The sequence below is a fragment of the Petaurus breviceps genome, unplaced genomic scaffold, assembly GCF_028583685.1.
Source record: "Petaurus breviceps papuanus isolate PSGF00001 unplaced genomic scaffold, PetGlider_PUasm1.0 171, whole genome shotgun sequence".
NCBI classification, from domain to species: Eukaryota; Metazoa; Chordata; class Mammalia; order Diprotodontia; family Petauridae; genus Petaurus; species Petaurus breviceps.
In genome coordinates this window covers 19,586,749-19,614,063 of record NW_027185754.1, presented here as the reverse complement: position 1 = coordinate 19,614,063, position 27,315 = coordinate 19,586,749, and the positions used below count along the sequence as shown (strand labels likewise).

The 27,315-nt window shown below is 41.4% G+C and overlaps 1 protein-coding gene across 1 annotated transcript in view; it reads left to right on the top strand.

The window, feature by feature from the left end:
- PEPD (peptidase D) overlaps positions 1-27,315 on the top strand; it is a 250,763-nt gene that overhangs the window by 37,166 nt on the left and 186,282 nt on the right. Inside the window, exons 4-6 of the mRNA XM_069082634.1 lie at positions 14,401-14,464; positions 21,202-21,249; positions 23,169-23,230. Of these exons, the coding sequence (XP_068938735.1) occupies positions 14,401-14,464; positions 21,202-21,249; positions 23,169-23,230 (174 nt within the window). The remainder of the gene's footprint in view (positions 1-14,400; positions 14,465-21,201; positions 21,250-23,168; positions 23,231-27,315) is intronic.

Genomic DNA, 27,315 nt, shown 5'->3' with positions numbered 1-27,315 from the left:
ACTTCAGTGTCTTCTTTCTTTCTCGGGAACTGTTCATAAAAGTTTCTTGATGAACATAGTTGTGTCGATGCCTCTGCTACTCAGTTGATCCATTTTGTTGTAATTGTTAAGTGTTATCTGACTTTCATGACCCCATTTGGGATTTTCTTGGCAAAGATATGGGAGTGGTTTGCCATTTCCTTCTCCAGTTCATTTTACAAATGAGGAAACTGAGGTAAAACAGGCTTAAGTGACTTGCCTAGGGCCATATAGCTAGTACCTGTATGAGTCTGAATTTGGAGTCAGGTCCTCCTGACTTCAGGGTAGGTATTCTATCCACTGTTGGACCTAGCTGCCCCAGAGTTGATCCATACTATGACTAACACCCCCAGGACAAAAATGTCTACACCAAGCCAGTTGATCTGCTTAGTGACTTATCAGTCTCCATATCCAGTCAATTCCTCTCCTTAGCTATGGTATATGTATCACTCCCAGCCCTAAGCCTAGCTTGTCTATCCTTTCACACCTTTGTCTCTATTTCTATGTCTCTCTCCCCACCTTCCCACCTTAGCTTATGGTTAGTAATCAAATTCTCATGCTCTGTCTATAATCACATAAGTTATATGTTTATAATTATATGCCCTAGTTTTCTACAGCCCCAGTGTCCTCGCCCCCATTTACTGCAGCATTTGTCACATGCAACACATGGCCACTGCTCTTCCCTGTTCTACCTGAGTAACTGTGGTTCAGAACCACGGCTTCCTTAGAACTTTGAGCCAACTTGACTCAGTTACAAACCTTAAAGAGGAGGTACATTATACAAAAGATTCGCTTTTGATATTAGATGATTCCAATGTAAGATAAGACTCTTAAGTGTGAAGAGAAACATTTTATTTGGTAAGTTTGATCACAGGTTGGGTGTGGGATAAGGATGCTTTTTTTTACTTGCTAACTCTATTCCTCTCTTTTTAGTTATCCAGTTGGGTATAAAAAACTTTTTTTTTCTGAAACTTGGAAAAGAAGTTTGATTTATCTGAATGGGTTAGGAAGGTGATGTCTGGCATGGGACTGGCACAGTGATTCTCAGAGGGTGTGCCATGCCGCAGTGCATAGAGTTTCCTAGGTATGTCATGACTTGTGTGTCACTTGATTCCACCTAGTGATGCTAACGTAAATATTCAGTGCACCCTCACTGCAACAAATACCATGTTGTGAGAAAAAAAAAAGTTTTAAGAACTACTCAACTAGAGAGACAGAGATTTGATTATCTGATTCCCAGTGGTAGAATTAAGTTTTCCTTTGGGGGTGATACTGATCATTTATACTTTCCCTCTTCCACCCCACATAGCAATAAATATTGCTAACTAACTTGAAACTTGTGGTTTTTATACTCTATGATGACTATTATATAGTCTATAACAAAGGATTGGGGAGAGGCAGCAAACAAAACAATCTGTTAATGTACATGCTGCTGTGAAATTACATTTCTGCTTTCTGATGGAGGGGAGCCAATGAGCCCTCTTCTCTATTCATCTCATGTTGGCTACCTTGGCACATTTAGGAGAGTTTACCAGCACTTATCATACCTACACCAAGGAAGCTGTTCCCCCTTGCAACTTGAAGAAGATAATGTTAGGACAAATGAAAGAATGTACAGAGGGGTGGCCAGTAGCACATCGAGTAAGAGCACTGGCCCCAGAGTCGGGATGACCTGGGATCGAATCCGGGCTCAGACACTTAGCACCCACCCAGAAACACCTGGCAGTGTAACCTTGAGCAAGTTACTGAGCAAGTTACTTAACCCCAATTGCTTTAAAAAAAAAAAGAATGTACAGAGTACTTAAACACAATGAGTAGGAAAATTATAGAAATTGCTGAGAGGTTGTACAGGATGAAACTCTAAGTGGGTTTAGATTAGTTCATGGATGATGTATTCTTAAGGGGAAGTTAAGCATATTTGTATATAACTCTAAGCTTTTTTTTTTCCGTTAAAGCTTTATTGATTCCTTTTATTTTTGTATGATATTCCTTTCTCTTCCCCTACCTTTTGATCCTTCCCTTATGACAAAGATTTTTTTTAAATTTTATTTTCATTTCCAAATTCTCTTCTTTCCCCTCCCCCCACATTCATTGAGAAGGCAAGAAGCACCCATTGTCCATATGACATATGACAATGATTTAAAAAGAAAAATAATAGTTCAAAAGTATCAGTCAGCAAATCTCATATTCCTCAGCCTTCCAGTGAAAGGAGGGAGGCATGTTTCCTTAGCTCTTTTCTTGATTCCAGGTTTGGTTATTATAATTAATTATATATCTTTCAGTTTTATTGTTCTTTCCAGTTACATTGTAGTAATCTTGTGTGTTTTGGTTTTCTGGTTCAGCTTACTTCACTTATACTTCACTAAATTTAATTAAATTTTAGTTTAAGAGAGTTCATGTGTTTCTTTTCATTATTCCTATTTGATATTTCTTTCAGTGCTATTATTCCCCATTATGTTACTGGAGAGAGGCAGAGTGTCATAATGGATAGAGAGCTGGTTTTGGAATCAGGAGAACTTAAGTTCAAGGCTTGCTTCTTTTACTTCCTGGCTGTGGGATCCTGAGCATGTCATTTACACCTTTCACTGCCCCAGGCAGCTCTCCACCTTTGAGTCCCAGAGGAGTTGCCTACTGTCATTGCCAAATGGAGTTTCCATACCAAGATGTCCACACACCATTGAAATCACAGATCCCGTCCAAAATTAGAAAATTCACGTATCACAATCTGTTTAGCTGTTTCCCAATCAATAGTTATCTCTTTGTTCCCATCTTTGCTACCATGAAATGTGCTATGAATATAAATGACCTTTTTTTCAGTCTCTTAGGGGTATATGCCTGGCATTGGGATTCTGGGTCAAAGGGTGTGGCTATTTTAATCACTTTAATTTTTAGCACAATTCCAAATAGCATTCCAAAATAATTGTACTGTTTCACAACTACACCACTCATCTATCAATATCTTCCCACAGCCCCTCCACTATTGATTATTTCCATCTTTGGATAGAAATCTATTGACTATTTCCATCTTTTGTCCTCTTTGGTCTCCCTCCCACCCCATCCCTAATCTTTTTGAGCTTTATGTCAAGATGAGAAATTATTCAGTGTCCCCTGCTAGAGGCAGCAAATGAAACAACGGGCTATTGGTCTGACACAGTGTGGCATTCTTGTTATTTTTATGTGAGTTTCTGATAGATATCATAGATGTTAACACTGAAAGGGATCTGGAGGCTAGCCCAACCTCTTCTGCAATTTTTAGAAATGGGGAGGGGTGGAGAAGTGTGAGGATGTGTTGGATGTAAGGGGATAAACTCACCACTTTTGTTTTTGACAAGTCATTATATAATGTTGCCCTCTGGGATGCTGTCATGTGTGAGTGCAGTGACCAATTTGAGCAGATAACTTCTCATTTTCAGGAAGGTAAATGTTACTGCTTCACTCTCTTGGTTTGTTCTAGCATTGTAAACAGCAGCAAAGTTGACTTAACCAATAGGCCAGGGATTTTCTAAAGGGGAAAAAAGTATTTGTGCTGGGAAAAGGTCAGAGATGTGCCCTGAGCAGAAACAGTTAGGCTTTTTGTATTACAGACATAGGAAGATTTTTATCTTCTCCCAAACTGATTGTTCAAAGTTAACACATCCAGCCATATTTGTCAAATTAAAAAAAAAAAAACACCAGATTAAATAATGTAGGGATTGATCTTTTTACTTTTTAAAGATCAATTAAAAATGTAGTTTATCTTAGAGGCCATGTGAAAGAATGGGAGGAAGCTGCCTTCCATGTCCCAAAGGAAAGTTTTAGTAGAAACTGAAATTGATGACCTTGGAGAACTCATACACTGAGAGGTGAATCAATGTGGATTGAAATAAAAGATAACCAGGGGAATACATTTGTAGCTGCTTGCTGTAGACCACACATGGTCACTAGGGGCAATTTAATGAGGAAATAAAAGCCCAAAAATGTAAATAGCATAAATTAATTGGACTTGTGGATTGGAACTAGTCCAACATAATTCATTCCAAAAGAAAGGAATCCCAGCAGAACCTTCAGTTGTGATTGCATAATAGGCCTGTCTTGCCCTTCCCCTCTCTCCCAGCGGTAGGTGCAGAATGGCCTGACCTTTTGGCTGACTGAATTGGCTGCCAGTTTCTCAGATGCTCAGGCTCCCAGATTGTGTCCCTGGACTCTTCTTAAGTACCAGCAGACATTTGTTGACTACCTACTAGAATTCCAACCCAGGAAGTAGGGGAGAGAAAGAACAAACCTGGACATTTTCACAGAGAGAATCCTCATGCCCAGTATTCAGATGGCAGATGCCCAAGTCAGATGTCAGAGGCCTGCTGAGTACTGAGGACATCTAAATATGGTGGGATTCTTGCACGTTAACCAGTGTGGCCAAGCAAACTCCTGGTCAAAATGAAAGACTAAGGGACTTCCTCTGTCCCCTTTGTCCTCTTTGTCCCCTTCTCCCCCCAACCTGAGTTTAGAAGCAGCATCCCACGGTTGATAAAACACAGGATTTGGATTCATAAGACCTTTATTTGAATCCCTCCTTTGCCACTTATTAACTTTTGGATCTTTGATAAACATGGCCCCTCTCTGGAGCTCCATTCCTTCTTCAATACAATGAGGGGTCTGTGCTATAATAGAATCACAGAAGTAACTTCTGTGGCAACATAGACCAGAGCCAAATCCCTTCTGTAACATTTCTGACAAGTGTTTGGTCCCTAAATGATCTCAAGGGTCTCCTCTAGCTCTAAATTCCCTGATCCTCTGCCCCTTGTCACTGAGGGCATATAAGGAAGAATCTGTGAGTCATTTCTTAGAGCTCTGAGTACCCTCTAGTAGCTTCTTTGGTCAAGGATGGGAGCTGTGGCAGGGTTAGCTTTGAGTGTGGGACATCCCAGGCAACAAGTCCTCCTTTAACAGGAAGGAGGCTCTTATAAATTGGAAGAAATTACTAAAGATCACGGCTGTGATATTTAGTCCTGTGTGACTGTTGCTTGCTTGGGATTGGAGGTGGAATTGGGAGCAATTCCTGGTGATTTCACCAAGAGCAGCCTGAAGGATGATTCTTTTTTTTTTTTTTAAAGCAATTGGGGTTAAGTAACTTGCTGAAGGTTACACGCCAGTTATTTCTGGGTGTGGTGCTAAGTATCTGAGCCTGGATTTGATCCCCAGGTCATCCCGACTCTGGGGCTGGTGCTCTTACTCGCTGAGCCACCTGGCTGTCCCCTGAGAGATGATTCTTGATCCGCAATGGTTTTGCCTGCTTTTATATGAGAACCATTTCTATGCAGGGAGAGCCTAGACAGGAAGTGCTAGTCCCTTGCTAATGTTGCTTTGGTGGCCTGCCACATGACAGAATAGGCGAGGGAGATGTTGATTCCACCTGTTGCTCTCGTGCTGTGGCTGTTGCAGCATTTCGGTCTTTGGCATTCTTTATCCACTGGAGTTTTATTGTAATCCTTTAGGTAGCTAACAAGCATTTACTTAGTGCCTCCTATGTGCCCGGGCACTCACTGCGCTAGATGCTGAGGATGAAAGGACAGAGAATGAAACAAGCATGAAGCTAATCAAAAAACTTATATTCTATCAGGGGAGACAAGTATGATATAAATACATACGGAACAAATATAAATACAGGGTATTTAATGTGGAGAGCACTAGCGTTTAGTGGAATCAGAAATGGTTTTTTGTAGAAGGTGGGGTTTGAACTGTGAAGAGAGGGATTCCATGAGGTGGAGTTGAGGAGGGAGTACATTCCAGAAGTAAGGGTTCAATTCAATAAATGCCTACTATGTGCTAAACACTGTGCTAAGTACAGGGATGCAGATAGGAAAAAGAAAGTCCCTGCCCTCAAGGATATTACAATCTAGTGGTGGAAAATAACACTCAAAAGGAAACTTTAAAAATGGAGTTGAATCCAGTGGTTAGCTGGTGGAAGAGTCTTTTTTAAGTGGACGTTTGAGGAGGAATTTTTTTCCTTCCCCCTCCTGCCCTCCAACCAAAGAAGGAGAAGCTGCTAAGATACTGGTAAGGAATGAATACCAAAGCTGATGTATTCTCAGGGAGGAATAATTTCCTCATGACGAGCTTTTCATGGGACCCAGATGATGGGGGAGCCATTTGCAAGGAGAGTAGATGGTAGGAATGGTTGGATGTGAATAGAGTTTGGATGGATTTGACAGCAAGACAAAAGAGAGACCGTAAGTTTTTTTCTTACCAAAAATATTACTTTGTTATGTAATTTTACAAACTGTAGCACATGGAAAACATGTATTGTGCCATAGGATGATAGATTTAGAACTGGAAGGGATTTTATGGTCTAGTACATTCCCCTTATTTTACAGATGTGGAAATTGAGGCCCAGAGATATTAAATGAGTTGTCCAAGACCACTCAGGCAATATGGGGAGAAAAGGGGAGTGGCCAGTGGGAAGATATGGAGATCAGAGATGGAGTGCCACGTGTGAAGACCAGAGGGAAGGCCAATTTGGCTGAATTGTAGAGTCCGGGAAGGGGAGTGATGTGATAAGGCTATGATAAGATAGTTTGAGGTTAGAAAGATAGGTTGTGAAGGGCTTTTAAAGCTATAAAGAAGAGTTTACATTTGATAGTAGAGGAAATATGGAGCTTTTGGAATTTGAATAGGAGAATAATATGGTCAAATCTTTGCTAGAGGAAAATACCTTTGGTAGCTGTGTGTATGTATGTACTATGAATGTACTAAACCATAAGATCCCTTCCAGTTCTAAATCTATCATCTTATGGCATAATACATGTTTTCCATGTGCTATAGTTTGTAAAATTACATAACAAAGTAATCTTTTTGGTAAGAAAAAACTTATGGTCTCTCTTTTGTCTTCCTGTCAAATCTATCCAAACTATTCACACCCAACCATTCCTACCATCTACTCTCCTTGAGAATGGCTCCCCCATCATCTGGAGGATGGACTAGAGAGAGGAAGAGATATGAAGCAGAGACAAACAGAAGGCTATTACAGTGGAGAGGAGAAGCCCCTAGACTGAATTGTTGTCCTGGTCCCTTCTTAACCTCTTGGAGTCTGTTTCTTCATCTTTAAAGTGGGGATAATAATTGCTGCTGTGCTTTCTTCCCAGAGGTGTTATGAGGACTACATGGAACCATGGCTGTGACCAAAAAGCACTCTTCACATGAAAGGTGCTGGGTGTGTGGGGAATGCTTTAGGGTATCTCTTCTTTATAGGATCATAGGCTGTAGAGCTGGAAGATACCTCTGAGGTCATTTAGTCCAGCCCCTTTCTTTGACAGATGACCCTTAGAGCTTTATGGACAGTTAGAGGGAACCTTGATTTCTTTGAGACAAGTGCTCTGCCTTCTGCTGGGGTTCCTCAAATTATACAGAATGTCAGTGTAAATAATGATACTGGACAGAATATGCTAAAGTGATACATGAGTGGTGTAGATGGTAAGTATGCTAAATGAGAGGTTGACCTTATCTTTTCTGATGCCTGTGATGGCCTATAGCTCATTGTGAGAACTCAATATTAGTTGATTACAATTGAAACTTGAAATTAAATCTGAAGCTTGAAGGAAGGACCCAAGAGATCCTGTTGTTCAGCCTTGATATTGATATACCATGTTTCCTAAAGACAAATTAACATGTGATTGGGACAGCGGTGGCAGGGAAGGACCAGCGATAGGACCTCCAGCTGTTCTTCTCTCTTGGCCGCCCAGTGAGGCTAAAATTGCTTTGTGAAAAGGGAGTCAGGTGGATATTCCATAGGAGGCTCTGTTTGGCAATAGGTCCTGGAGAATAGGAGTCAGTTTGGCTCCCTGAAAAATCAGTCCTGGATTTTAGTCATTACTGTAATGCAGGGGTGACCTCCAAGAGACTGACTTAGAGGAACTTAGAGGAATGGGCTTCACAATGAGTCAAAGGAAACTGGCTTTTTGTCAGGTCCTAGTGATTATCATTGTGTTTGGATAGAACACCAGTCTTGGGTCCTCCGAAAGACCTGGGTTCATATCTCACCTCTGATACTTATTAGCTATGTAACCCAGGGCAAATTACTTAATCTTTCTTCCTCAGTTTTCTGATCTTGAAAATAAGGAAGCTAGACTCAGTGACCTTCAAGCTCCCTTGATCCTGTGATCACATGATCTTCCCTCAGTAGGTATGAATCCCTTCTCAGTATTTTAGCTTCCACCCCATTTGTGTCCTTTGGTTCTAGCTGAAGATAAACTGATGATGAGCTTTAATTACCATCTAGTACCTTTAGCCTCTAGAAATAAAGGTGTGAATAGATTTGATCCAGAGGCAAAAAATAGCCTGCAGTACTTTTTCTTTTTTCTTTACTGGAAAAACTGCTCCATTATGTAATTGGGGGGTCAAGGAGTTCAGGGAGACCAGTAACCCCAATAGCCAGAGTCCTTGGAAAGCAGTCTGAAATGAATTCATGGACTCAGGCATTCTCTAAGTCAAAGTGGCAAAGATTTATTGATACGCTATACAGCGAGCAAGAGTTCTTAGGGAACCTGCAAACTTAAAGGGGTACAATTAAAGTTTATATAGGATATTCTATAGTATAACCTGTGCCAATTATGCTAACTAGGTGAGTCTGGTTGGGTTTAGGGAGGAGTTAAGGAGTGGTCAGTTCTTAAAGGAACATGCACTTTTAATATCTACTGTGCAGGTGTATTTCCCAGAATTCACTGGGAAATAGCCCAACAGGGGGCTGCATGGAGGTGTGGTTTTAGGCTTAAAACATCATTAAGTCAGCTAGCAGTCAGGGCTGATCAAGCTGACATCCATCAATGTCATGTTTGACAAGATGGATATTGGGAGTTTAGTATATACCAAGCTAACAAATTCAGAATGTATATAATGAGCTAGGCAGTTACTTCTAGATAATCTAGTGAAGAATTCATCGGTGCAGCTTGTTATTGTACCAAGGGGAGATAAACATTTGGCTGGGGTTTGATCATGAATGGTTGCTAGGCAGAGTACTGGCACGGGGAGAAACAGGCAGAGATAATGCTCTGAGGCTAGAGAGAGATGTGATTTTACAAACTGGGGTTCACCAGGCACCCAAGCACCCCATCATTTGTACAACCTGCAGTATATAGAAACATGTATTAGGGTATAGGATCATAGATTTAGAACTATAAGAGACCTTATGATCTAGTCCATGGGTGGGGAACCTGTGACTTTGAGGCCAAATGTGACCCTCTAGGTCCTCAAGTGTTGCCCTTTAACTGAATCCAAACTTCACAGAACAAATGGTCTAGTCCAACACCCTAATTTTACATATAAGAAAATTAAGGCCAGATTTGAACCCCACTTTATTAGCTCCAAATTGTTTTAGCTCCATCATGCTGTTTTGACACAATGGCTTGAGCAGAAAGGGCTCAGAGGAGATTAAATACTGTACACAAGTAACTGAGAAACTCCTTATATAGCCAAGTAGATGCCTTGTTCTTCTCTATGCTAGAGAACCCAGAGAAACAGGCTCAAATCACAGCAGGAAGGGTTCGAATCAGGGCAGGCTTAGAAACAAATACTTTTTTTTTTAACATTTCAATTTATTATTTATTTTTAACATTCTTTTTAAATTTTGAATTCCAAATTCTCTGCCTCCCTCCCACCCTCCTCCTCACCCACTGAGAAGACAAGCAATATGATATCAATTACACATGTAAAATAATGCAGAACATTTCCATATCAGCCATATTTCAAAAAAAGCAAGAAAAAGAAAGTTAGAAAATTATACTTCAGTTTGCACTCAGAGTTCATTAAAACAAATACTTCCTGAAAATAAGTAACCCCGAACAGGCCACTTTCTTCTCTAGTTCTATACTCCAGCTACGTGGCTTCCTTAGGTAGTGTCCTGGATTGAGCCTGGCCACGTTAGCACTTGAGATACTCAGCTGAAGGAGAATGTATCTGTGAGCATAGGAGGCATTTAGCACAGGGAATTTTTGCTAGATCTAAATGAATTCTTACTTTGTGCCAGGCATGGTGCTGAGTGCTTGGGATACAAATACAAATAAGGAATGTGGCTGCTGCCTTCCAGAAGCTTACATTCTAATGGGAGAAGACAACACTTAAAGGGGAGCTGGGGGGTGGGGGTAGTCCATATGTGGTGGCATGGTTTGGAAATGGTTGGGAAATGACTTAGCATCCTGTTCCTGGGCAAGATGAGTCAAAAGTTCTCCACTGGAATTCAGGAGCCTTAGTTTTCTCCTCTGTCATTAAGCATTTTGGTGCCTTCTATGTACCAGGCACTGTGCTTAGTGCTGGGAATGCAAAGAAAGACAAAAGATAGTCCCTGCTCTCAAGAAGCTCAGTCTAATGGGGGAGACATCATGAGAACAAATATACACAGACAAGATATGTACAGGATAAATTGGAGGTGATCAGCAGAGGGAAGGCACTAATTTTAAGGGGGATCTGGAAAGACCTCATAGATAGTGGGATTTTAGCTGGGAAGGAAGCCAGGAAAGTCAGGAAATGGAGATTAGGAGGGAGAGCATGCCAGGCATGAGGAAAGCCAGTAAAAATGCCTGGAGTCAGGAGATGGATTGCCTGTTTCAGGAAACAACATGCACCATATTTTCTCTTCAGCTTTTTGACTTATACTTTGCCTCCTTTTCACAGGTAAACTGCACTCATATACGTCTTGTTGCCTACTGGGTGTTTCACATTGAGTATATCCCTTAGGCATCTCCAACTCAACTTATCTAAAGCTGAAGTTATTTTTTCTCTTAAACCTTATCTCCCTCCCCACTTCTGCCCTTCCCTATTTCTATCCAAGATACCACCATAATTCCAGTCATAGTGTCATGACCTCAAAGGTCATCCTATGTGGTACAGTGGATAGAACGCTGGGCCTGAAGTAAGGGACCCCTGCGTTCAAATGAGGCCTCACACGATCATTAGCTGTGAGACTCTGGGCAAGTGTTAATCATTTGCATGTTGAGTTTTCAAATTCCTTTTTCAAATTCCAGCACCCGGTCCTGTTGTCAGTTAAAGCTCCTAACCCTCAGCTCTGGATTACTTCTACTGTCTGCTTCCTCTGTTCTTGCTCTGGATAGTGATGGTAGGAAGTCACACAATCCTGTTGACTAGCCCACTAAGAATCTGTTATCTGATCTCAACTAGGATTTCATTGCAGCAAGACAATCCTTTTACTCCTTCTAAGTCTCTTTGTTATTGAGCTCCCAATAAAGGGATGCTCTAAAGGTTGCTCTATATAAAGGTTGTTTTATATATAAAGGTTGCTCTAAACTTTCTGTTTTCTCTTCACGTTTATATTCCACCTCCTCTCACCCTCAAAGCTGAGGAACTTCTGTCATCCTTTATAAAGAAAACATAGGCCATTCACCAGGACCTCTCTCTTCTCTTTTCCGTATCTCAAAACCCCCTGTCATCATTTCTCCTTGACTCAATTCTCTGATGAAGAGCTAGCTTCTCTCCTGGCCAAGGCCAACCCCTTAAATATACCTTTACTTCCATCCCTTTCCATCTCTGCCGATAGATTGGCTTATAGTCATTCCTTCGCCCTTCTCTAATTTTAAATCATTTCCTATCTAGTTGCTCATCCCCTTCTGCCTGCAAACATGCCCAGGTATCTCCTATGCTTACCAGGCCCTCTAGGTCTTCAAGTGTGACCCTTTGACTGAATCCAAACTTCACAGAACAAATCCAATGGACCTCCCACCTCCTGGCCACATGTGGCCTTCTAGGTCTTTGGGTGCAACCTTTTGATAGAGTCAAGTTTTACAGAACAAATCCTTTTATTAAGGGGATTTGTGAAGTTGGATTCGGTCAAAAGGCTGCACTTGAGGACTTAAGAGGGCCACATGTGGTCTCAAGGCTGCAGGTTTCCCACCTCTGGTCAAACCCTCACTTGATTTTACTATCCCCTCGAGCTATCATCCTCTTTCTCTCTTTCCTTTTGCAGCCAAATCCCTAGAAAAAGCTGCTGTTGTCATGGCTTTGACTTTTTCCCCTTTTATTTCTCAACACTTTGCAGTCTGGTTTCATCCCTCAATTGAAACTGCTCTCTCATGTTGCAAATTATTGCATAATTACCAAAGCCTAGTGGCTATTATCAGTGCTTTTCCTTCTCGACCTCTCTTCCCCTAACTTTTTTTTTTTTTTGCTTTTTGGAGGGCAATTGAGGTTAAGTGACTTGCCCAAGGTCACATGGCTAGTTTTTGTGTTAAGTGTCTGAGGCCAGATTTGAACTCAGGTCCTCCTGACTTCAGGGCCGGTGCTCTATTCACTGTGCCACCTAGCCGCTCCTCTTCCCTTAACATTTAATGATGATGATGATATAATAGCAATAGATAGCTAGCATTTATGTGGTACTTTTGTTATTGTTCAGTTATTTTTTGAGTCATGCCTGACTCTTTGTGACCCCATTTGGAGTTTTCTCGGCAAAGATACTGGAGTGGTTTGCTATTTTCTTCTCCAGCTTATTTTACAGATGAAGAACTGAAGCAAACAGGGTTAAGTGACTTGCCCAGGGTCGTGTAGCTAGTAAGTGTCTGAAGCCAGATTTGAACTCAGGAAGTTGAATCTTCTGGACTTCAGCCCAGCACTCTATCCACTGCACCACCTAGCTACCCAAAGCACTTTATTATATGTTAACTTATTTGATCCTCACAACAGCCTTGGGAGGTAGGTGCTGTTGTTATCCCTCCTGTGGAGTTTGAGGCACAGATATGTTAAGTGACTTAGACTCACAAAACTAGTAAGTGTCTGAGACACAATCCACATTCTATCCACTATGCCACCTCTCTGTGCCTGTCCGACATTGTTGACTTTACTCTTCTCGATACTCTTTCCTCTCTGAGTTTTTTGACATGGTCTCTTAGACTGCTCCTTCCCAGTCTATTTTGCTGACCCATCATACATTTCTTATCTAGCAACTATGAGTATACCCCTAACCTCCATCCTGGCCTCTTTTTCCTTCTCTCTGTTCTTGGTGACCTCATCTTCTGTGGATTTAGATTTCATCTTTATGAAGATGACAGTCAGATACTGATCTCCTTTTATCCTGTCTGGTATCACTGACTGCCTATGACTGGATATTCCTTAGGCATTTTACTTTCAATATGTCCAACACAGAGCTTATCACTTCTCATTTCCTATCACTTTTTGTTGAGGACACCATCCTTCCAGTCACCCAGATAGACAACTTCAGTATCATGTTCAGCTCCCCACTGTTCCTCAGTATTTCCTGCCCCGGTTTGTGGTCAGTTGCCATGTAGTGTAGATTCTACAGCCACATCTCTCCTATCCATATCCTTTTCTTTATGGAGGTAGTAGATAGAGTGCTGGGCCTGGAGTTAGGAAGACAGATCTGGCCTCAGACACTTCCCAGCTGTGTGACCCTGGCCAAGTCAGTTTCCTTATCTGTAAAACAAAGGTAACAGTAAGCACCTACCTCCCAAAGTTGTTGTGAGGATCCAATGAGATATTTGTCAAGCACTTAGCTCAGTGCCTGGCACATTGTAAGTGCTATGTAAATGTTAGCTAATATGATTATTTTTATTTTTTGCTCATAAAACCAAGATGTTAAACCCAGCCTTTCTTACCTCTTGCTGAAACTATTGCAGTAGTCTCCTAATTGGCCTCCTTGCCTCAGGTTTCTCTCTTCTCCTATCTTCCATGTAGTTACTGAAGTTGATATACCCAAGACACAGGTTGTTAGGTCCATGTCTGTCTCCTGAGCAAGACATTCCCATGGTTCCCTGTTACCCCTCAGATCACATCCAAACTCCTTGACATTTAGCTCCATTTATAGCCTGGTTCCCATCTACTTTTCCAGACTTAATGAATACAGCACTCCTTCTTGTAGTCTCCATTTCAGCCAAACTTGTTCTTCCCATAGGATATTCCATCTCTTCCTTTTATGCCCTGGTACAGACCCACTTTCTCAGTACTTGAAGAGTATTCCTCTACCTTTAGAATCCTTATGATTTAGAATCTGTTTGTGATACCTTCTGCACATGCTTTTTCCTGACACCATCCCAACCCCCCACCCCCAGCTGCTAGCAGCCCCTCCCAAAGATTGCCTCATGCATGTTTTGGGTGTACTTATGTGTGAGGCCCCTCATGCTCTTGATTTGTGATCCTCTACACACATCGCCTTCACAGATAGAATGTAAACCCCGCAGGGGGAGGTATTCTTTCATTTTTGTCTCTGTATTCCCAGCACCCACTACAGTGTCTGGCACATAGATGGCATTTAATAAATGCTTTTTGATTAATTAATTGGTATTCTGGGCATGCGTGCTTCCCCAAGTACTGTTTGTTTTTTTTTATTGGCATTAATTAGATATGGCCTGTGCTGTGACACTAACCAGTCACTCCTGTTGTATCTTTTTAAAGGATTCACTCCCGTGAGCACTTCAAGGAGAAGTACGCCGTGGATGATGTGCAGTATTCAGATGACGTGAGTGTCTTCTTGTTGTTTTAACTAATAGTTGTTGACTGTGATTCATCCAAACAGTAATTTTGCATGATTTAGTCTAATTTCCTAATTCATCCCACTCTCCTGTGCAGCAGGAACTGGGCTTTTGGCTCTGGTTGTTCTTCTTTTCTCTCCTGCCACTCTCTGGGTGATCTCAGCAGCTTCCACCGGTTCAGCTGTCATCTCTGCAGATCTGTCTAGCCTTCCACTCTCTGGTGAGCGCCAGCCCTGCATTTCTAACTCCCTGCTGCTTAACTCCACCTTGATCAGGCATGTTCAACTCAACATGTCTCCCCTATCCACCTTCCCTTAACTTCCTTATTTCTGTCTATGGCATTGCCATTCTTCCAGTCACCTGGGTTTGCAACCTGGAGTCACCCTCTACTCTCTGCTCTTCCAAACTGCCTCAGGCCCTGTATCCAGCCAGTTGCCAAGTCATATTGATTGTAATTGCATCCCCGCAGTGTATCTTGCATGCATCTCTTTCTCTCTGCTCACACAATTACCACCCTAGTATCGACCTTCATCACTACTCTCCTGGACTAGTACATTAGCTTTTTATATTTTTCTTTCTTTCTTTTTTAACATTAGCCTCTTAATTGGTATCTCTGCCTGTTATCTGTCTCCTTCATGTAGCTGCCAAGTTGATATTCTTGAAACCCAGGTCTGGCCCTGTCACATCACTTGCCCAGGAAGTTTTAGTAGCTTCCTATCTAGGAGGAAAGACAAACTCAATTCCTAGCTTTCAATATTTTTTCTTTGTGTAAATTTCTGGACCTTTTTCTACACTAGAAATATTTCCCTTTATTCTCTGTATGCCTCCTCACTATCCTGCTCTTTCTAATTCTCCCTGGGAATTTCTTATATGAGGTGTGGTGGTGGTGGTATTTCTCTACGTATGGCTCAGACAATAATAATTTTCTACTGTAGGGAATTGCAGTTAGAAATTTTTGTATCAGAATCATTTTGGAAAGATCTTTATTTGGTAAGAGAACCCGTCCTCATCCCCTATCTCCCACCCACACCTTCTTCATACACCTGAAGTTTAGTACCTGCTGAGTCTGGATCTCTGCTTGTGCTATGTGAGGGGATAGAAATTCAAGTGCACTATCATTTCTTAAAAGACATCAATGACTTCAGCAGGGTTAGAGGATTTGAGTTAAAATAAATATATTTTTATATTTGCCGGGGGTGTCATGGTTCATTGGATGGATTGGTCAGGAGTGGGGAATTCCTGGGTTAAAGTCTGGCACCTACAGCACAACTCTGTTTGATGCCGTATTCTGGCTCTAAAGGCCAGGCATGGTGGCTCATGCTTTTAATCCCAGCTCTTGGCAAGGCTGAGACTGGTGAATCTCTTGTTCTGGAGTTCTGCGCTATGGTAGTCTATGCCAATCAGGTATCCACACATAAGTCTAGCATTAATATGGTCAGCATCTGGAAACAGGGTGTGTATGTCAGGAGATGTAACAAGTTACCTAAGTCCAAAATGCAAAGGTCAGAGCTCCTATGCTGATCAGTAGTGGGGTCTAGCCATAAGGAGACTGCATTTCCAGCCTGGGTAGAATAAGGAGACCTATCCCTAAAAAAAAAAAAAAGAGAAAAAAAAGGAAGGAAGGAAGAAAAAGAGTGGACCCAAGGCTGTAAATAAGACCCTAATTAATGAATATGCTAATTGTTCTTCTCTATTGCAGTCATTAACCAGTGACACAGATATAAGGTACAAAATAAACGGTTTTTGCCTTGTAGACCTGATTCTATCAGGTACATCCTTAGATGTAGGTAAATGAAGCTTTAAATGTGTCCAAGTCTTTCAGGCCCTAAGGGCACCATTTAGTGAACAGTAGGAAGTAATTTAGAGTTAATACACTTCCCAGAATACTTCCCATGCAGTGAGTGAGCAGCTGATTCAGCTAGCAGAATGTGGCCCATTAGAATCCTGTGTCTGTAGTCCTGAGTAGATTAGATCCCATCTCTACCTGAAAAGCTGAAAGGAGCTTGTGTTCAGGGCATACATACATTCTGATCATATTGGTTTCTGTGCTGCTGATCAATAGAGGGAGTGCTTAGGCCCTCAGGGACCTCATGACCTCACTGTACCTTCCCCTGGACAGTCACAGATGCCTCTGTCCTCTTTTCTCTAAGTTGGCTGATTTCTCACAAATAAAGCTCCAGCTTCATCCTCCTAACTTAGCCCAAATCAAAGCACTTACATAAATAACCCAACAACTGCAATTGCACAGCCACGTTTTCCCTTCCAAGCTCTCCCATGAGCAGATGTTCTCCGTGGGCTTGTGCACCTGGCCATCTTTAGAAAGTTGGGGAACTCAGCAGCATCTCTGCCAAGAGCTGGGGGTGACTTCTATGTGGAGCTGCTTGGGCAACCACAGTCAGATTTTCTCCAGGCCCAGTCTCCCCTGTAGAACAAATCCTCCTTTGCCAGAGTCCAAGTCTCCATTTGCTGGCCTGGGGTGTATTTTCTTTCCAAGCCAGAGTTTTGAGGGTTGCCTGGTGCAGGGGTGAGGAAGCTGTGGGGGGATAGCTTTTTCTGTGCTTCTTGGATATGATTCAGGGTTGTACACTGTGGAGAATGAAGCTGTCTTTTGGATCTGGCATCTGGGGTATGTTTCTGGCCGGCTCTGGAAAAGCAAACAGGGTAGGACTAGCTTCACCACCTCTATAAGTTAGTGGTTGGGAGACTTCTTCCACTCCACCTAGGTTCACTCACTGTCTGACTACCTCCTACACATATCTCATGCTCATTAGTTCCTCTTTATCCTTCTTTATGTTATTCCTCTTGCATTGAACAGCCTCCTTCCTTTTTGATGTCTCTCTAAATCCTAGAAGACCTAGTTTGAATCTCTCTTCCTTGAAGCTGACACAGCCCCCAAAATACTCTTTTGGAATCAGAAACACCTGGGCTTGAATCTTGTCTCAGACACTTACTAGCTGTATGATTCTGGATAAGTCACTTAACCTCTCTTTGCCTCAGTTTCCTCATCAGTCAAATGAGAATAATAATAGAAATTATCTGACAGAGTCACTGTGAAGATCGGATGAGATAATATGTGTAAAGTACTTTACAAACGTTATTAACATGCCATATACATGTTAGCTATTATGATTATTATCATTAAAGTATGTATCACTTTGGAATACAGTCTCATTAGTTTAGCACACGATGTGCCTTGCCTAGTAGGATTCTCTGGCTATTTTTATCTTTTTATTCTCCCAAAAGATTGTGATTTCTTTCCTGGATCTCCCACAGTGCCAGGCCCTGGATAAATCCTGATTTTCCTGTATCCTCGGCACCATGCTGTCTGTGGTATCTAATAATGGCTAGGGAATGTATTAATATGGATATGACCTGTCATTTTAATATCCTTGATTGGAACATCTAAAATAGTTCCAAAAATTATTTGCATGCATGAAACAAGGTGCCTTGTCAATTATCTAAAGTCTGTTTAAGCATCAGAGGCAGTGAGGAACCTGCTGAGTTTGAATTCTGACTTGTTGCTGCTCCACCCCTAGCCACATGGGGATTCTTTTCACATTTTGTTTCTGCTCTGATAAGACACATCTTAACGTCAGTGTCCTTTGAAGGCCCAGATATTAGTAGCTCTTCTCTCTTAAACCTTGAAGGATATGTGGTCTGTTGGCTAATACCGGGTGCCTTAGGAACTGGAATCCTGGAGTTTTTACCTGATTCATGTCTGTGATCTCTGTTGAATCCATCTCTGTGCAAGAGCCTACCCAGCCATTGACTGGCATTTTTATTTCAAGATGAAAAAAATTCCATTGAAAAGGTATCATGGTCTTTTTTTTGGGGGGGTGGGGTTGGGTGGGTACAAGGTTGCAACATAAATTGGTTTCCAATTCCCGTGCTTTTCAGTAAAAATAGAGGCATTCTTTGCTATAAGAATGGAAGACTACTGAATGGTGAACTTAGAGACTTAATGCTACAGGCCAGTTTCCTTTTTAACAACATCCTTTGTGTCTTAGCTCCCAAGAAGGGTTTATTTAGTAGACTAAAGTAAGCAGAGAGCAGCCTCACCTTAACCTGTCTAGTCCACCCACCCAGTGTTCTCCTGAGGGTATATTGGGGCCACAAAGAGCCAAATCCACATGAAATGAGATGGAGTCTGTAGATTCTCTTACCCTTTAGCCCTTTTAACTCTCTTGAGAGACAGGATAGGAAAGCAGATTCCTAACATATGAGAATTGGGAGTAAATTCCTTCATTCCCCCCTAGAATGAACAGTTATATGGTCATCATGGCAGGAGAATGGGATGGTGGAGAGTGGCAGGAATCTGACCTTTCAATTGGCTCAGCTGGACTTTGTACGCCCCCAGCTGCTGGGATATCTCAGAATGACAGGAAGCCCTATGGCTTTCCTCTTGCATGTATATAAGGAAATACTTTCTAGTAAAATTACATTCAGTGGTCACATTCTGAGCTTTCTCAATTAATTGCAAGATAGCCACAAATGTGGAAAAAAGTGAAAAGGACCCTGAAAGTTGAGAAAAATTGCCATCTGAAAGTTCCTGCTCTTTAATTTGTAGAATGTTAGTACCCTGGCTTCCTCTCAGTTACTTTGTATATATTTTATAACTATTGACATATTGTATTCCGCCCCCCCCCTATCTTTAGTCACTTCTTGTAGAATTTTAGCTTATTGAGGGCAGGAATCATCTGCCTTTTGTATTTGTATTTCCAGCACAGTGTAGGTATGTGAGAAATATCTTTTGATTGTTTGAATGCGTCATTAGAGCTTGTTAGCTTTGTACTATCTATGAAATCTAGGTTATTAGCTTTATAATTTTAAGATCATAGGCTTTTTTTTTTTTTTTAAAGCAATTGGGGTTAAGTAACTTGCTCAAGGTTACATGGCCAGTTATTTCTGGGTGTGGTGCTAAGTATCTGAAGATCATAGGCTTTAAACCTGGAAGGAAATTTAAGAGCCCATCTAATCCAACTCCACTTTTCAGATAAGGAAACTAAAGCTCAGAGCAAGGGAGTGACTTGTACAGGGTGACATGAGTAGTAAGCGGCAGAGCCTGGATTAGAATCCAAGTCTTCTGACTCCAAACCCAGAGTTCTTTCAGTTGTTCTATAGTTACCTGCTTTCCTCTGGTGCCCTTTAATTGTTCTCAAGTTATAATGGATGCAGAGCATAAGCAGTGAGTCACAGTAGACATCAAGGGAGGAGATAGAAAAATCTAGTGGACCAAAAGAACTAGACATGTGCCTCGTTTAGGGAGGGGACAAACTGCCTTGTCCTCCTCAGTAGGCACTAAGGATATCGCTGCATCACAGCTCAGGACAATAATTTATGCTCATAAAATGACTCTGAGTCATCAAGAAAAGGTTAAATTACGTTCAATAAATGCACACTGTTCAACAAGACAAGGAGCATATTACAAAAAGAAACATTTACCTTAAAATGGTCATTATTTAAAAAAAAAATTTTAGCTGTTTAAAGAGAATGAATGCTTAATACTTTAATTCTCTGAGGAAAAAATCACTCATTCAGAGACCTTGTCCTCTAGGTGTATCTGATCAGTTCAAAATCACTGATCCTGGGTTTGTCATTAATGCAACAATGGCCATTTAATCACTATTCCCACAGAATAAGCATCATTGGAGTAGCAAACAGGGCCTGGCTCAGGAATTTGCACTGGTGCTACAGGGAAGTGGTTGTACAGTCTCAGAATGGAGAAGCAAACCCATGAGGCATCTTACACATGCTGTGTTTGTCTCCTTTCCCCTTAAATTTTCACAGAAGCTAGTCTGCCTGAAAACACTGGCTACCATTTGAAGGAAAGCAAGGGCATTTAGCGGAGAAGGTTTTAGAAAAGCTAAGAGGCCCCAAGAGACCACTCGACTATGGAAATGAGGGGCCTAGGTTGACATTGAGGAGCTGCTCAGTGACGGGCCTCAGTGTTTAGTGGATGCGACACAGCATTGTGTGTTCCTTTAATTTTTTGTGGCATGAGAACAGAATATGCTGATGACTGTGAGCTGCTAATGGGTCTCGATGGAAATGATAGAGGACTGGAGTCAGCGTAGGCTTGGAAATGCTTCATCGCCCCCAGAGGTAACTAGGGTCCACTCAAGCAGTTGTAATCAATAAAAGATGATCCACTGCACTGAACAACAAACATACAGCTTACAACTGTGTCAGAGAGGAGCATTGGCCTGCGTGGGCTTTATTGGGCAGCACGGTAATGGCCACATTTCTCTTCCATTATTCTTGACTCTGGTGTCCTGATAGTCATCTTGGAGGAAAAAAACCATTAGCCTACACATTTGTTATCTCCTGTCCCTGCTCTCTTTCCCAAGGACAATAGCAGATGTAATCCCCAAATGCTATTACCTCCCTTTGTTTCAACTACTGTAATTGTTAGAAATCATTACGTGATGGTAAATGGAGACAGATCATGACAAGTCTACAAGACATACTGCTGTTAACACATGTCCCTGGGGTGGTTCTGCTTTTTTTTTCCTCTTCTAAATGATCCTGGCTCCCAGTCTCTAGGAGAGAAGGGGATGGTGAGACAGAAGAGAATCTCTTTCAAACCAATTTGCTTTTAATTGTCTAACAGGAAACCTGTGACTTCTATGGTTGACCTTGGTAACTGCTTGCTTCTAAGGTGCTTGCATCATATCTTTTTAATGGATCCTATTAACCAAATGCAATTTTCTATTCTAAATTTTAGATAGCGAAGGTCTTGGCTTCAAAGACTCCATCGGTTCTTCTCACCCTGGTAAGTGATGCTTGTTTTTTCAGAGACTTTTTGGTGGCTGGTGTTTGTCTGCCACAGAAATTAGGGAGCTAAAAACCTCTCCCTATGCAGGTAAGTCTCCTATGGTAGAGAAGGGCAATAAAATAACAAATGAATGAATATTTAATGAGTTTCTTCACCATTTGATTAAATCTCATCAATAACTTGTGGAAATCATTCCAGTGTAGCTGTCTGGGAATCTTGTGGTGAGGATGCCCTGTTGGCTACCTCTTCAGGATCCATATGGCAACTTCCAAGTGTGACTGGCCAGCAGAACACAGAGTTGCCACCTTATTAAGGGAGTAAAGCTAGAGCAATGAGACAGTACTGACAAATACAACAAATACAGCACCAGCAAAGAGGTACTGGGCTAAATTTCATGGCAAGAGCATGATGAGATTGGATATCAGGAGGTGTGAGATCTAGTCCTTCCTCTGATTCTAACCCGTAGGCTAGTCATTTCCTCTCTAATTTCCCCATTTGTAAAATGATGGACTTGAATTAGATAAGATCCTTTCTAGCCCTAATATTTCACATTCTAGAATGCATAAACATAGTTTTAGTCATTTTTTACTCTGCTCCTCCCGTGCAATTCTTAGTGGAATTTAAAAGAAACACCAATATAAATGCTTTTACACTTTGTCCATCTTTGAATTATCTTTGACAATGAGGACATATTTTGAACTGAGCATTTCAGCAGAGTAAGTCTGTGAAGGTCAGTGGCCTCAGCTTCTTCCTTTAACATCTGGGACTGTAGAACGCTTTTAATAAAGCTAAATTGGTGGTGGTACTGGTCGTGGTGGTTGTCTTAGGACTGTAATGTGTAAAAACCTTGATTTGAATTTCCACTTGAAGTAATCTACCATTTTATATCAGTGGAATTTCTTCCATTTTCTTGAAGTACCAGTTTTTAAAATAGGAAAATGCAACTCTCCTTACTTATCCAGATGGTTTTTTTTCCTCCTTCATTAGTTGATCTTTACAGAAACATTTTCTCTTCATTATTTTTTTCAACACTTCTAGCAAGGTGTCTCTGTTGAACTGTTGTTTTGACTGCTCAGCAGAGAAGTTATATTGGATGATTATGGGGCAAAGAATTGTTTTAATGTGTTCTATTTGTGGAGTAAAATTAGACAGTTTCTAGGGGAATAGACATTATTTTAAAATCTCTTGCTAATCTAACGATGACTCATTTTTACCTTTGCATCACTACTTATTTTCTCTTTTGTTTTCTTCTGCTGTCCCCTCAGAGTTTCTCTACCACTGGGGAGGGGAAAGAACATAGTGCCTCTTGATGGATTTACAGTAATAAATGCTTGTCCTGTATAAGATTTCTTTCCACATCTTATAGATGGGCTAACTTTGACAGTACTCTCTGGGATCTATTAATGTTAATGGGATTTGTGTGTGTGCAGAATAAAGGGGAAACCAGATTTGTCATCCATGGCTGGAGATTTAGAATCCTCAGGCCATTTTTCCCCTCCCTCCTTTAGTCATTGAGCTGCCTGGCCATTAGCTGACGATTGCCCTGATAGACTGACAGCAGGGGGTGGCTTTTATGAAGAATCCTGGGACATTGCTATGTTGTCTTACCTTCACTTTCCCCAAAGTGCTGTGGGCAGCTTGTAGTTTTGCATTGTTGTCTCACTTGTGTGAGGTGTGAGGAAAAAGGAAACAGAAAGGCAGAATTTGAAGTTATTGAGTTGAACAGTTAAACCTTTTGGGGTACGGCAAGGATGGGAATTGGATTTTGAGGCCTTTGTTAGTGTGTTACCCTGCTCACTCTTCGTAGTGCTTGTGTGGGCTGTCTGATTAATTGCATTTTTGGAAATCCAGAAGTTAAGATGGTGTTGGACTTGTACTGACAAAGATGGTTCTCTTTGTCTTCTCCTCCCTCTCAGCGTGGTGTTAATACGGATAGTGGCAGTATCTGCCGGGAGGCTTCCTTTGAAGGCATCAGCCAGTAAGTTAATACCTGGGTTAGGGTTGGGAGGGAGGTGGTGGTGGGGGAGGGAGTACAGGATGGTGAGTGGTCATGGGGGTTTTGCACATCTTTAATGAATCATTATGCTCTGTCCAATTAAGTTTTCTTACAAGTGTTTCTTTAACTACAAATTAGTTGTTAAAGCCACAAAGATTTTTTTTAGAACAAGCTTACTTTAGTATGTTTAGAAAATGTTCAGAAAAATTGGCTGCCAGAAAGCCTTTCAAGTTTTAGTTTAAAGAAAAAACACTGTGCTTCTGCTTTGTTCTAACCTAAGCAAGTACGTGACAGTCAGTACTTAATGAACACTGGCAGAGAAGGTTCATTTTCCTTGAAACATTCCCTACCTTTGGTAGCTGAAACTTATGTTCTTTGAGCCACATTTTCATCCCTCTTCCACAATCCAAAGTCTAGTTCACCTTCTTCTCTTGCCTAGGCTATGTTTTAAAAAAAATTAATTTTTATTGATATTCTTTGTTTTTACGTCATCTGTATTTTCCATTTATTTCTCTTCCTCCTATTTCTCTCTTTCTTTCTCTCTCTCTGTCTCTTTCACACACACACACACACACACACACACACACACGCACACATTCTGGACTCTTGAAAGAACCACCTAATTGGCCTCCTTGCCTTCAGTCTCTGAGAGCCTATATACTCTTCCAGAACCTTCTCTTTGCATAACTTTGTTCATAGTGTTTCTCTCATCACAAGCATTAAGTGACTCCCTGCTGCTTACTAGATAAAGTCTGAACTCTTCAGTCTGATATTTAAGGCCCATAGAATAGCTTCACCTTACTTATCCAAGTGAATTTCCCATTACTCCTCTTTAGACATTTTCTGTTCCTCTGCACATATTGTATACAATTCTCATCATCATGTCTCTGCTCATGCTATTTCTCAAATACTTAGACAAATCTACTTATCCATTAAGTCCTAACTCAAGTCTCACCTTTGTCAAGTAGACCTCAACTCTCCTTGATCTCTCCTTTTTCTTTCATTTAACAGATATCATTGAGCACTTGGGAAGCTACTCTGGTCATCAGTTTCAGGCAAAGGAAACAATGAATAGGATCATGGAGGCAGGAAATCTTGATCATATTTAGAGTGTTTGGAGAGAATATAGGAATGGAAGTAGTGAGTGATAGATCTGGAAAGATTGGTTGGAGCTAAATCAGTTCAGGAGATCTAGGTTTCAGAATCAGTGATAATGGTCAAGGGTCTTGGATCTTGGAAGTGGATGATCTCACTGAAGAAATATGTAAACAGAATTTCAGAGGGCTAAGAAGGGATACCTGGTAACTGCTAATTTTAAAGGGTGAAAGGAGATACAGAAGGCAGCTAAGGAAAGAAATCAGGGAGTGGTCATAAAGCTAGTAGGAGAACCAGCAGAGTACAATGTTTGGGGAGTCATACATAAGAAAGCTTTAAGGAAGAGAGCCAAAAGTATCAAAACCTGAAAAAAGGTCAAGATGAGCCAGAACTGAGAAAGGGCCATTCACTGCAGTAATAAAGAGGTTACTGGTAATCTTTAAAGGAGAAATTCAGCTAAGAGAGTAGTTTCTAACTCCATGTAGGACTGGAAACCAGATTTGAAGTGTTGAGGAGTATATGGGTATAAAGGAAATTAAGGCAACCAACCTAGACTACTGTTTCTGAACAAATTCCCTAAGTTTATTCCATATAGCATTTCTATTAGTCTTGAATTTTAAAAATTTTAAAATATATTCACAAAGCTTGTCTTTAACTAGATAGGAAGCTCCTCGAAGGCAAGGAACTATGTCTTTTCTTATTCTCCCCCTATCTTTGACCTCCCTCATGGTGACAAACCCAATTCTTTGAATAAAGCAAGATCTCAAGAAATACTTATTGGATGACTGGTAGAACTGGAAGCCAAGTTTCCATTATAGGATTTGAGGGTCAGGGCTATGTGAATAAGTGTTTTCCATAGTTCAATATTTATTGAACATCTGTGCAGTGTGGGGCAATTTGTTGTGTACCAATGGGAAGGAGGAGGCTACAGGACTTAGAGAAAGCTTGCAGTGTAGATCGGGCTATACACAAACAACGATTAATGATTGCCCCTCTTTCATTTACCATCCTGCTAGATGTAGGTTGGGAAGCAGTGGGGGGGATGTACAAATAACTGGTCTTGTATAACTAAGACTCCCTTTCTGGTTGCATATAGGTGGTGGGTGGGATAGTGATGGTGGTGGTGGCCAGGGAGCTAGCTTGATTTTTTTTTTTTTTTGCCTTTTGGAGGGCAATTGGGGTTAAGTAACTTGCCCAAGGTTACACAGCTAGTTTATTTTTTTTTTGTGGGTGTTAAGTGTCTTAGGCCGGAACCAAACTCAGGTCCTCCTGACTCGGGGACCAGCGCTTTACTCACTGCGCCACCTAGCCACCCCCCTAGCTTGATTTTAAAACCTTGAGGGAAGAAGCTTTCCTTCCTCCTCCCCTTCCTCCCCCCCCCCCCACTGCCTGAGTGGTTGGCTCAGTTTGTGGCCTGATGCTTCCCACTTGTGGCTCAGTATACAGACTCTTGCCATTTGCTATTCCTCTAAGCAGGAGGGGATTCTAGAAAGTGATTTAGCCTTCCCTCCCACAATAGGCTCTAATTTGAGCCAGGCGGTAGGTAGCGCTCTGGCCTTCTTCCTGGCCTTTTCGGGAAACTCTCTGTGTGTGACTCGTGAGAGGGAGGCATTCATTGACTTTACATGGCCCATTTAGATCTCTTATTCTGGGGAAACGAAATATTAATATATGTTCTTGGATGACAACAATCTCAGCCCTGAGGCAGGTCACCAGTGGTTTCTGAGTACCTAAAATAAGTCTATGCACACACTTATATGTGTGTATGTACTCACCTATGTGTGTATGTGTATTTTGGGCTGCTCCCAGTGAACAATCCCATTAGGAGTTCAGTTAAGGTACTACATGTAATGAAAGTATACAGTCTTCCTATACTATGTAGGATGGAACCTAACTGCAATTTGGCTCTATGCGGCTTTTTCTTCTCTCAGCCACCTTTGTACATAGCTTCAACTGGCTCCATGGGCTAAGAATATATGTTCACTTGTGGTGGGTCAGAAGTTTTACCTTCCTGCCTTTCCTAGATGTAGAACCAACCACAGGTGTCAGTCAGCTGCCTGGAGCAGAGCTCATGACATGTGTAATACCTAATCCTTTCAACTCCATGACTTCCACCAGTGTGTTATTTACCTGGTGACCAAAGGCAAGCTGCTAGACCAGTGTGTTACCTGCTTCTTAGGAACTTCTGCTCTCCTGCCTGCTCCCTGACCTCTGATCAGGCAAGGTGCAGTCGATCAGTAGACATTACTAAGCACCTACAAGTGCATGATATTACACCAAATGCTGAGGATACAAAAGAGGCAAAAGATAGACCCTGCCCTCAAGAAGCTTACAATCTAACCAAGGAGACAACATGCAAACAAATATATACAAAGTCACATATATTCAGGATAAACAGGAACTAATTAAAAGAGGGAAGGCACTAGAATTAAGAGGGGTTGGGAAAGGAGGTAGGATTTTTAGATTTAAAGGGAGCCAAGGAGGTTGTATTAGAGTGGAAGAGGGTACAAGATTATGGATAATTTTGGCTGTGGTTTTGGAGTCAGGTTGGGGCCTTCACATTGGTTTACCAACATGGCTTGCTAGTGACAGAGGCCTTCAGCCACAGAAGGCAAGCCAAGGGTATCTTACCAGTGATGAGGCTGCTTTTTCATCAATGCTAGCCTTTAGGGAAGATGATAATGTGACATCCCACACCTACTTCCCTTGCCACACCAAAACCCACCCTCATATACACCAAGTTGTAATGTCATAAGCAATATTTTTGGTGAAGTAAGTTAGTGACAGAAAAAATAACTTATAATTATTTATAAGTATGAGCTGTGTGAATTTATGTGCCTTGTGTGTGATGTAGGGATGATTAGGAAGGATTATGAGCTCATAAATATGTATCACTTTCTCCCAATGATAAAAAAGATTGGAGCGGGGGAGAAGTGAATATCACACTCGCTTCTTTTCATCTTACAAATCTC